A 12,124-nucleotide genomic window follows, 5' to 3' on the forward strand; every position below is an offset into this window, starting at 1 on the left:
TACTTGTTGAGAATTGTGATATTAGAACTTGCGTTTATTCCCACCTGAGTTATCCCTTTGCCACTTCGTAGCTGCAGAAGGGCCTCCTATGTAGAGGGTGCTTCAGTTTCCCGCCTTTGTCAGAAATAACAAGTAGATGCCTTAGAGTGTCAGTTGGAGCAAACATTTAGAATTTTTGTGGTCTGGGTTGCGTGTAGTGGGCTAATTCCTTCATTTGCTTTTCTAGCCGCATAAAATCATTCCCTGGGTGGCTACGTCGGTTAAGCATTCAACTCTTGATTTCAGCTCAGGTTGTGGCCTCACAGTTGTGAGATTGAGCCCGTGTCATGGAGCCTGCTTAAGATTCTCTCTCTCTTGCGGCACCTGGGTGGCTTAATTGGTTAAACATCAGACTTTGGCTCGGCTTAATGATCTCCTGGTTTGTGAGTTCAAGCCCCCTCCATTGGGCTCTCTGCTGTCAGTGCAGAGCCCCCTTTGGATTCTCTGTCTCCCTCTCTCTCTGCCCTTCTCCTGCAGGAGCTCTCTCAATCTCTCTCTCTAAAATAAGTAATAAACATTTAAAAAAAAGATTCTCTCTCTCTCCCACCCCTTGGCCCCCACCCTCAAAAAATCATTCTCTTAGTCCGTATTATTTACAGTATGGCACTTGTCATAATAACACTTATTATTGGAGACACTTATTATTCAGCACCTCAGGAAGTGAGCACTAGAGGCCACTAATAACATAGATTCTTTAATTTGCCTGTTTTTCCCTTTTTCTTGAGGGTCTTGTTCCCGTGAACCCTAGGTGGCTGAGATATGTGTTAAGCCTTAGCCTAGACTTTAGAATGCAAATAGGGTGTATGAAACACTCAATGGAGTTGGCATTGTCTGGGTTTGAAAAGCTTAGTCTAAATGGTTATTTTATCAACCAGAATTTTTCGAGGCATGAACATAAGCAACCCTGGTGAAAAGGTCCTGGTGAAGGAGTCGCCCAGCACGATAGCAAACTTAGCATTATAATTTTGGTGATTCCAAGTAGAAATATTTTTGCTAGGAACTGGTGGTGGTTCTCATTACAAATTGGACTCACAACGTCAGCATCCAGTTCTTGTCTCCCCAGGTAACAGAGGAGGGGAAAGGGCACAAAAACAAGATCACTTGGAAAGTAGAATTTAATGCAGTGTTTGCTTTAATAAAGCAAGGAAGGGAGGGGATCAGGGAGGAAGGTAGGTGGATGCTGAAACAGGGCTTGAGACTGACTCTTGGGGAAGGGGAATTAGAACTGGCTTGGTTGAAATGTTGTATGATCTATGAGGAGGTTTACATTAGTATTATTCAACTACTTGCAGCTTGGAAATGATCAAATGATTGTAAACCCCCCACATCTTTCCATTTATTTAAGTGCTAGAGAGGAGAGTTGAGAAAGGAATAGTAGGCAAAGAGAACTGTGAAGTTAATTGGCTTTGGGAGTCAAAGGGAAGGGAGATGTTGTCATCCTCCAGTGACCAGTTCTTCTAGACTAAGTGTTTAATTTTTTTTTAATCTTTTAAAAAAAAATTTTTTTTTCAACGTTTATTTATTTTTGGGACAGAGAGAGACAGAGCATGAACGGGGGAGGGGCAGAGAGAGAGGGAGACACAGAATGGGAAACAGGCTCCAGGCTCTGAGCCATCAGCCCAGAGCCTGACGCGGGGCTCGAACTCACGGACCGCGAGATCGTGACCTGGCTGAAGTCGGACGCTTAACCGACTGCGCCACCCAGGCGCCCCTTTTTTTTAATCTTTATTTATTTTTGAGAGAGAGACAGTGCGAGCAGGGGAGGAACAGAGAGAGAGGGAGATACAGAATCTGAAGCTCCGAGCTGTTAGCACAGAGACCAATGCGGGGCTGCAGCTCACAAACCGTGAGATCATGACCTGAGCCGAAGTTGGCCGCTTAGCTGACTGAGCCACCCAGACTAAGTGTTTAAAGAACATTGTTGGGTGACCGTCTTCTTTTTTGAAGTTTAGTTGAGAAATTCACATAAAATTAAAAAGCCTCATCTATAGTTTCTTTTTAGACTATGGCAACATATTTGGAGTTCATTCAGCAGAATGAAGAACGAGATGGTGTGCGCTTTAGTTGGAATGTGTGGCCTTCCAGCCGCCTCGAGGCTACAAGAATGGTTGTTCCCCTGGCTTGTCTCCTCACTCCTTTGAAAGAACGTCCAGACCTGCCTCCCGTACAATATGAACCTGTGCTCTGCAGCCGGCCAACTTGCAAAGCCATTCTCAATCCACTTTGGTATGAATTCTTTTTAAAACTAGTAAAAAGGAAGAATGCAGTATATTATGATTTTTATGTGATTCTCATAAAAGTGATTCAGTTTGGGCAAATCATCAAATTTGGGATTAGTAGTAGATGGTGAGATTCTGAGGTGATGAATGCTTGTAGAAGTCTAGGGTGGGGGGATGGGCTAAATAGGGATGGGCATTTAGGAGGGCACTCGTGATGGGCACTGGGTGTTATTTATATGTAAGTGATGAATCACTAAATTCTACTACTGAAACCATTCTTATACTATATGTTAACTAGGATTTACATACAATTAAAAATATATATATATATGTGTGTGTATATATATTTAAAAAAGAATGCTTGTAGAAGTCTGAGTCTTACTGGCCTAATATTGGAGATAAAATTGGAACTTACAGGAATGAGGTAGAAGTCAAGGGAAAGGGTTGGAATTCACTTTTTTTTTCTTATTTCAATTTGTTTTTGGTTTAACCATAGATTATATTGGTACCTTTCGAAGCATTTTCCCAAAAAAATCAGAAAGCTTTTGACGGTTTTCTCATACTTACCTGGTATGGTGATGCTGTATGGCAGGAAGTAATAGGTGGAAGAAATTATAACTCTTAGTGATGGTTAAGTGTAATGTTTTGTACCTGAGATCATGACCTATGATATTTTCCGGAAATGTGGGCATTATTTGAAAGAATCTTTAAACAGGTGAAGAGTATCAGAAATATTGTCTAAAAGGTAAGACTTTTATATGAGGGAAAAACAAGACTCATGAAGGAACATTTTTTACTTCATTCCCCTTACTTTTACTTATTACACCCATTCATAAGATGCTGTTACTCTTCTTTCAAAGAGGTAGCTATTGCTTATTAATTTTCTAAGTGCAGAAAGGGAGAAAAAACTAACTGAAGCATTATCTTTAACCAGTTCTAAGAAGCATGCCTCCCAACCTTTCTTCAAGTGAGGTAGGTGAGGTGAAAGTCAGGCAAGTGTTTCCATGTGTGAAATTTAGTATTGACATTTAGTGGTTTCACGTATCTTAACAATAAAAGTGCTAGAAAAATCACACAGATTATGTTAAGAACAGGACAAAAGGGAATAACCTGTAACTTATATAAAATCATGACATTTTAAATATTGTCAAGGGAATTAGAAAAGAGAAAAAAAGATTTACTAATTCTTCAGTGCTGCTGTTTGAAGGAAATTTTTGGTGTATTTAACAGCCATAACTCTTAACTGCAGTAGACATTTTACATCACTCCATCCATTCATGCTCAGAATGATATCTGAAACATATCTGTGAGACTTACTAAACTTAAAGATTACACTTGAATGCTTTCCACATTACAAATGAAAATGGTACCTAGCTATAATATTTATCTTTCTCACAGTCAGGTTGATTATCGAGCAAAACTTTGGGCCTGTAATTTCTGTTTCCAAAGAAATCAGGTATGTGAATTTTTTTTTAAGTGTTTTTCTGTGTTTCATTTTAGTTGAATTACTCTGAAAAAAATTAAGTAAGGTTGAATTTGTGTCTGTCTGGGTAGTCATCAATTTCTGCTGACCTCAAGGCAATAGCTTTTGTTAAGCATAATTGAACACTGAACATATGTGATTTTTCTGTTGAACGATGACTCAGTTTCATTATGTGGGTTTTTATCATTTGCTCTGGAGGGGACATAAAATTCCCATTTTTGATGTCCTCTGTAGGCAGTGAATATGTTATCCTAAGAAAACAGATATGTCATGTATATTTCATTTGACTTCAGTTTATTCTAATTGCATAGTGTGTACATTACTGAATTTTCACTTTTTGATCTTTATAACTTTCAGGGTCCAAGTACCAATGTTGAGCATTTCTTGATTTAAAAATTTTAAAACTACTGGGGCACCTGGTGGCTGTTGATTAAATGTCCAACTCTTGATCTCAGCTCAGGTCGTGATCTCATGGTTCGTGAGTTCGAGTCCCACATCAGGCTCTGTGCTGACAGCGTGGAGCCTGCTTGGGATTCTGTCTCTCCCTCTCTCTCTGCCCCTCCCCTGCTCATGCACACACTCTCTATCTAAATAAATGTTTTTAAAACATCATTGGGGCGCCTGGGTGGCGCAGTCGGTTAAGCGTCCGACATCAGCCAGGTCACGATCTCGCGGTCCGTGAGTTCGAGCCCCGCGTCGGGCTCTGGGCTGATGGCTCAGAGCCTGGAGCCTGTTTCCGATTCTGTGTCTCCCTCTCTTTCTGACCCTCGCCCGTTCATGCTCTGTCTCTCTCTGTCCCAAAAAATAAATAAACGTTGAAAAAAAAAAAATTAAAAAAAAAAAATCATCAAATTATACATTTAAAAGAGTGAATTTTATGATATATATAATATATCTCAATAAAGCTGTTAGAAAAATTTAATCATTTCCAGTATAGCATATAGTGGTTTAGTACCTCTTAAGATATTAATAACATGCATTTATTTATTCACATATTTAATCATAATTGCAGATAATAATCTCATTCTTTGATACATCTCACAGTAAGTCCAGTGATAAATAGACCAATCAGTGTACTAAGTATAGGCTTGGGAATTATGAGCAGGTACCATTCAAATTCACCTCCATGAGAGATTCAGGAGTATGTGCAACTCTTAAAGGCATTCAGAATTGAGGTCCATGTTTAATACAGTTATAGTGAAAATTCTAAGGCATCAAAAGACAATGTCAGCAGAGTAAAAATGTAGTCCACAAAATATTTGCTAATCATAAATCTTGTAAGGGATTAATATCAGGACATCCAGGGCAGGAGATAATGAGGAAATGTTTATAAGTTCAGAGTTTCAGTTTTGCAAGATAAAAAAATTGAGTTCTTGGGAATGCAAACTGGTGCAGCCACTCTGGGAAACAGTATGGAGTTTCTTCAAAAACTTAAAAATATTAGTACCCTAAGACTCAGCGATTGTATTACTAGGTATTTACCCAAAGGACACAAAAATAGTATTTCAGAGGAATACGTGCACCCAGATATTTATAGCTGCATTATTTACAATAGCCAAATTTCCAAGCAGCTTAAGTGTCCATTGACCAATGAATGGACAAAGAAATGGATATATATATATATGATATATATATATATATCATATATATATATCATATATAATGGAATATTACTATGCCAAAAAAACAAAACAAAAACAACAACAACGGATTCTTGCTATTAGCAAAGTCAAGTGACTGAGCTAGAGGGTATGAGGCAGTGAAATAAGTCAGGGAGAAAGAGACAAATATCATGTGATTTCACTCATACGTGGAGTTTAAGAAAGAAAACCAATGAGGAAAATGACAAAAAAGAGAAAGAGGCAAATCAAAACACAGACACTTAAGTATTGATAACAAATTGATCGTTACCAAGAGGGAGGTTAGTGCGGAATGTAGTAAAAAGGTGATGGGGATTAAGGAGTGAACTTGTAATGATTACTGTGTGCTGTATGGAAATGTCGAATCACTATATGATGTATATGAAATTATATTTCACTGTATGTAAACTAACTGGAAATTAAATAAAAAATAAAAAAAATAAATATATGGTTTTCAGGTCTCACATTTAGGTCTTTAATACAGTTTGCTTTTATTTTTATATATCATTAAGAAATGATCCAGGTTCTTTCTTTTGCATACACCTGTTTAATTTTCTAATGGTGTAAATATATTGACCATGTAAGTGACCATGTAAGTGTGGGTCTCTATTCAGTTTCATTGATCTATGTAACTATGCCAATACCATGATGTTTTGTATTTTTTCTTTGTAGTATACCTTGAAATCTGAAATTATGATGCCACCAGCTTTGTTCTGTTTTCTTTTTTTCTTTTCAAAATTGCTTTCTATTTGGATTTGTTTGTGGTTCCATTCAAATACTAGGATTCTTCATTCAACTTTTGTGAAAAATGCTATTAGCATTTTGATAGGGAGTCCATTGTATCTCTATGTTCCTCTGGTAGTATATATATTTTATTAATACTAATTCTTCCCATTCATGAAGATTGTACATCTTCCCATATGTTTGTGTCATCTGTCATTATTTTGTTGTTTTTGTTTGTTTGTTTGTTTGTTTAAATGGTATTCTGTTCTCTAAAAGGAAATTTTCATTGAACACAATTTTCAGATTTTCACTTGGGCTTATCACACCCTCACAGGTTCAGGACACATGATAGTGAATGATTTTTAGAGTTAAGTTACACTGAAAAAGAAGTAATATTAGGTAGATGACAGGAAGGTACTCTCATGTGAAAATAAATATACAATTTCGGTCACTGTGTTTGTAAATCTCTGCTCTCTGATATTAAACTTCTGTCATCCATTGGAAAGAAAATTGAGTTCTGGAGGTGGATGGTGGTGATGAATACTTAAGACCACTGAACAGTACACTGAACAAAGATTAACATGGCAAAAGTTATACATGTTTTACCACAATAAAAAACATTGGGTAAAACATCAATCTAATTGATCTAAAACATCAATTTAAAGACAAAATGCCTGTGATACAATGTCAAGCATAAAGAACAGTTTGCAAAATTGTATATACAGGATGAGCTCATCTGTGCGGAAGTAGAAAAAGTCTGGAAGGAAATATGCCTACATGTTGACTAGCTGTCTCTAGTTGGTAGGAACATAAAGAGTTTTTTCTTCCTCTTTTCTTTTTTTTTGTTTTTAAGTTTATTTTTTTTAGTAATCTCTACACCCAACTTGGGGCTTGAACTCTTGATCCCAAGATCAGGAATTACGTGCTCTTCCAATTGAGCCAGCCAAGTGCTCCTTTTCCTGTTTTCTTATATTTTCTTGTATTTGCCAGGTTTTCTACAATGAACATGTATTACTTTATTGATAACAGCTAAAATAATAAACCCAAGTAAAAGAATTAGTCATCCACATAAATTTTTTTTTCAGTTCCAATTACAGCTCTTTAATGCCTCATTTGCATAGGGTTCCTCTTGTTTATAAGAATTGCTGTTCTGTAGCTTCTTTTTGTTTTGTTGTTGGTTAAAACTATTTTTTAACTTTCATGGTTCATCAGATATTTTCCTGTATAAATGAAAATGTTCCTAATTTAAGTCTGTTTCCCAAATTATGACTTTTAACTTTGAAGAAAGATGGTTTTACAGTTTCCTTACATATTTCCTTACAGTTTCATTTACCATTTCTGTTTCATATGCCTGCCATCTTTTACCTTCCTTTTCTGTAGAACCGTACTCTACACATATCAACATTCTATCGCTTCTGTCATTTGGATCCCTTTTCTCTGAACTCTCTCCAAGTTCTCTGTCCTCTTTGAAATGTGGAGCAAAAGGTTTGTCTTTCCAAAGTTGGAAAACAAAGATTTGACTCTCCAAAGGGCAGTGGTGGAAGCTTCATGTTGTAAGACATCATGAAAAGAAAGATGGGGAAAATGAAGAGGAAGCTCTAGGGTGGTCCTTAGCAAGTTGCTTGAGGGTTCATTTCTATTTCCAGTGGCACTTCTCTCAAAGGCATTTTGCCTGGAGACTAGAGTCCCAGGCCAATATGTCTTGAACTACTGGTGGACAGTACATCAGTATTCAGGATTCCTGACTCCCATCTCCTGCTTAGTTCACCAGTCACTTTCCAAAGGGGTTTGAAGAGAGAAGCTCAGTCACAATCCTGGGTTCTGGCCTTGGAGAACACAGGGGGCTGCAAGGGCACTGCCAGCTGGTAAAGCACGGCCTCCCACATAAATTATTGATGAGACAGCTGAAATCTCTGCCCTTAATTTGCAAGGCAGTGCTTAAAAAATGTTTTTTACTGGTACATTTTTTAATCATCTCAAACTTACAACATACCCTCAAACTACATTTTAAAAAGTTACAATGGGATATAAATGTAAGGCAGGGTTTCGATTTAAAATTTTGATTTTTGTATTTTTAGTTACATGGTCTGTGTTCTATGCTTTCAGAATTAATTCATGGACATTACCTATTTTTTATATATGGAAAATAAGAGGTATAACATAAATATCTTTCGCCCTAATAAAACGTTGCTTTGTTTCCTTCTCTTCAGTTTCCTCCTGCTTATACAGGCATATCTGAGGTGAATCAGCCTGCTGAATTGATGCCCCAGTTTTCTACAATTGAGTATGTGATACAGGTAACGTCTCTGTTGCGTATTTAATGAATGGTGTTAAATATTGAGTTTCTCTTCGTCTTCTGTGTCCCTGGACAATTTAAAACTATGAGGGCAGATGGATCCTAAACACTTGGTCATGGTGTGTGTGCACTCATTGGCATTACTTACAATCTTGATAGAAGGCTAGAAAAGGGGTCACTGGTTGTGTTCAGCACCTGTCCCCATAGCTTTCTCCAGCTCTGTTAAGGTTACTCCATCTTGTAGTCAAGCTTAAAAACTTTAGGTTCGTCCTTGACTTGTCTTTCTTGTACATTCCATATCCAATCCATGAAGAAATCCCATTGGGTCTATATTCAGAATCTATCCACAGTCCAACCACTTCTTTCTCCCCCACTTTTTTCCTGGGCCAGCCATCACCTCTTGCTTGAATTACTGGGCAGTCTCTTAACCCTTCTCCCTAATTTCACCCTTTCCCACTTACAGTTTATCCTTAACCCAAAAGCCAGAGTAACTCTTTAAAAACATGTCATGTTGTTTCTGTGTTCAGAAACCTCCAATGGTGAAAATGACTCCCTTTTACCTTGAGTGAGAGAGAGTCTTTGAAGCTCTTTGTGGACCAGCTCTGTATTATCACTCATACCTCAACTTGTTTTAGTGTCCTCGTTTAGCCATATGGGTCTCATGACTTTCTTTGGACATGCCAGGAATGCTCCTGCCTGTGGGCCTTTGCTCTAGGCTGGAATTCTCTTTCTCCTATGTCTGTATTGCTCCTTCCCTCTCCTCTGGGTTTTTGCTCTAATGTTACTTTCTTATCGAGGCTTCCCTGATCTCTTATGTAATACTGGAACCTGCCCCCTACCTCTACTCCTAGCATCCCCCTACTCTTTCCATCCAGAAAATCCGCTCCTTAAGGTAGGCAAAGATCTTTGTTCTTTTGGTTCACTGATATATCCCAGGACCTGGAACAGTGTCTGGCACATGGAAGGCATTCAAAAATGTAGAGGGTTACCTGGGTGGCTCAGTCGGTTAAGTGTCTGACTTTGGCTCAGGTCATGATCTTACGGTTTGTGCATTCGGGCCCCGTGTTGGGCCCACTTCAGATCCTCTGTCCCCCTCTCTCTGCCCTTCCCCTACTTGTGCTCTCTTAAGAATAAAACATTTAAAAATATGTAGAATAAATCGTTGGATACAAATAGTTTTTACATTTAGTTTGTTTTAATAGAAACTGTCATTTAACGAAGTGAGTAGAAGTTAGTTAGATGTCCATATTTCCTGACAGTAAATATAGACAAGACTTGTTACTTACATACCTGATGTGCTTTGAAAAGAGCTGGTTATGTCTGTTTGTATACTGATCATCACACTGTGTTTCTTTACGTAAAGCGAGGTGCTCCATCCCCTCTGATCTTCCTCTATGTGGTTGACACGTGCCTGGAAGAAGATGACCTTCAAGCACTCAAAGAATCCCTGCAGATGTCCCTGAGTCTCCTTCCTCCAGATGCTCTGGTGGGTTTGATCACGTTTGGGAGGATGGTGCAGGTTCACGAGCTCAGCTGTGAAGGAATCTCCAAAAGTTATGTCTTCCGAGGGACCAAGGATTTAACCGCAAAGCAAATACAGGTTTGTGCCTTGTTTGTACACAAGCAGGAGCAAGGAGATTTCTTAAAGAGTAGTTGGTTATTCAATCTAGTGTTGTGGGAAATGAGTCCTTTTGGTTTTTGTAGGATATGCTGGGCCTCACCAAGCCTGCCATGCCCATGCAGCAAGCAAGACCTGGTCAACCACAGGAGCACCCTTTCGTTTCAAGCAGGTGAGCTACTAACATAGAATGTTGCACACACAGTAGTGGGCATGCAGGGCATTCCACTGAAGGGAGGGAAGAAAAATGTTAGAACTTCTGTTTTCTTGTTTTTAGACAAAAAAAAAAAAATGATTAAGCCTAACCAGTATTTAATGTTTAATGACTTGTATAACATGTTGGTATATATTTGAAACTAATAACTAAATTGTGTAGTTACACATACATATATACACCCACATGTGTGTGTAGTAGATTTGTTCAGAATGTTTTTCCTCCTAGTGTTATATCATCACAAAGGTTTTGAGACCACTGTACTCGAGTCTTCCCCTCCTCTTATGCATGGCTATTGTCTTTTTTGAGTCTTAAATAAAACAACAGGCTTCTGTGGGGTGTCCTCAAGCAAACCTAGGACCAGGCACTTATTTTCCTCAGCCCATTGACTGCCTGGGCTGCCTATGGCCGGCAACAGTCAGCAAACATGATAAAATTCATTGTCTGACATTCTGGGGACAGCCACTTACTGTGGTAAGAAACCAGTGCTTCTCTGTGTTTACTCTGAAGGCTCAAGAGAAACACTTGAGAATCACTTTAAAGTGGATCTTTAGGGCCACCTGGGTGGCTCAGTCAGTTGAGCATCCGACTGTCGATTTCAGCTCAGGTCATGAGCTGAAATCCCAGGTTCATGGGATCGAGGCCCACGTTGGGCTCTGCACTGACAGCATGGAACCTGCTTGGGATTCTCTGTGTCCCTGTCTCTCTGCTTCTCCCTTGCTTGTGTGTACATAATTTCTCTCTTTCTCTCAAAATAAATAAATACACTTAAATAAAGTGGATCTTTAGAATGATGAAGGTGGTCCATGTACATGAACTGTGCATGGATTGAATTCACATTAGACCTGTCTTTAGGATTTCTTTGCTGCTTAAAATGTAATTAAAACTGATATTTAAAATCATTTGTTCCCATACTATACGTACATACATATATGTATATATGTATACACATATATACACACACACACACACATATATATATACACACACACACATATATAAATTGCTCTGTATTCAGTTTTAAATTGTTTCCCTGGCTAAAATTGCTTTGAAATAAAATTGTAAGTTTTTTCTACTGTGAGTAATTATTTTGCAGAGCTATGACTGTGTGTCACCTAGGGCTAAAAACCAGAGTACTTATTAAACCAGGATTAATGTGTCCATTGAAAATCATGCAGATTTCTGCAGCCCATTCACAAGATTGACATGAACCTCACTGATCTCCTTGGGGAGCTGCAGAGGGACCCATGGCCTGTGACTCAGGGGAAGAGACCTTTGCGATCCACTGGTGTTGCTTTGTCCATTGCCGTTGGCCTGTTGGAGGTAACTCAGAATTTACCGGGGCACCTCAAGTTGTGTTTGCTAGCCTTGTTTGAAAATCATTTGTGACCTGAGTCAACTGACTTAGAAAGCACTTCAGTTGTTATTACTATCCACAATGAAGGAGCCCTGTGATGATTTGAAAATATCAGAAGTTTGCATGAGAAACACGAGGCCATTAGGGCGATGGCAGGTGCTCACAGTGAATTAAAAAAAAGTGTATGAAGCCCTTAGGCTGGAAGACACAAGGCTGCTTCTGTGCGTTATCATCTGTGTTATTTTGTACTGTCAACAATGTTCAGCACAGCTGATGAGAACTGTTTGGAGTATTCTTTAGAGAAATGGAAGCATACTTGGGGTGGGCGGTATGTTTCTAAAATATTGCCATTTACTGTTTTAGGGCACTTTTCCAAACACGGGAGCCAGGATTATGTTGTTTACTGGAGGTCCCCCCACCCAAGGGCCTGGCATGGTAGTTGGAGACGAACTAAAGGTTCCTATTCGTTCCTGGCATGATATTGAGAAAGATAATGCACGTTTCATGAAAAAGGCGACCAAGGTAGGTGCTCTTG

At 38.7% G+C, this 12,124-nt stretch overlaps 2 protein-coding genes across 3 annotated transcripts in view; both read left to right on the plus strand.

Moving 5' to 3' along the window:
* Positions 1 to 12,124, plus strand: part of POLR3F (RNA polymerase III subunit F) — a 48,713-nt gene that overhangs the window by 35,918 nt on the left and 671 nt on the right. The window lies entirely within an intron of this gene.
* The window catches only part of SEC23B (SEC23 homolog B, COPII coat complex component), a 46,311-nt gene that overhangs the window by 1,160 nt on the left and 33,027 nt on the right, over positions 1 to 12,124 (plus strand). Inside the window, exons 2-8 of one of the 2 annotated variants that reach the window (XM_047851286.1) lie at positions 2,031 to 2,265; positions 3,657 to 3,714; positions 8,315 to 8,401; positions 9,764 to 10,000; positions 10,105 to 10,190; positions 11,411 to 11,555; positions 11,953 to 12,111. In XM_047851286.1, the coding sequence (XP_047707242.1) occupies positions 2,045 to 2,265; positions 3,657 to 3,714; positions 8,315 to 8,401; positions 9,764 to 10,000; positions 10,105 to 10,190; positions 11,411 to 11,555; positions 11,953 to 12,111 (993 nt within the window). In that variant the 5' untranslated portion in view covers positions 2,031 to 2,044. The remainder of the gene's footprint in view (positions 1 to 2,030; positions 2,266 to 3,656; positions 3,715 to 8,314; positions 8,402 to 9,763; positions 10,001 to 10,104; positions 10,191 to 11,410; positions 11,556 to 11,952; positions 12,112 to 12,124) is intronic. The other variant, XM_047851287.1, reaches the window with a different exon arrangement.

Source organism: Prionailurus viverrinus, chromosome A3, assembly GCF_022837055.1.
Source record: "Prionailurus viverrinus isolate Anna chromosome A3, UM_Priviv_1.0, whole genome shotgun sequence".
Classification (NCBI taxonomy): domain Eukaryota; kingdom Metazoa; phylum Chordata; class Mammalia; order Carnivora; family Felidae; genus Prionailurus; species Prionailurus viverrinus.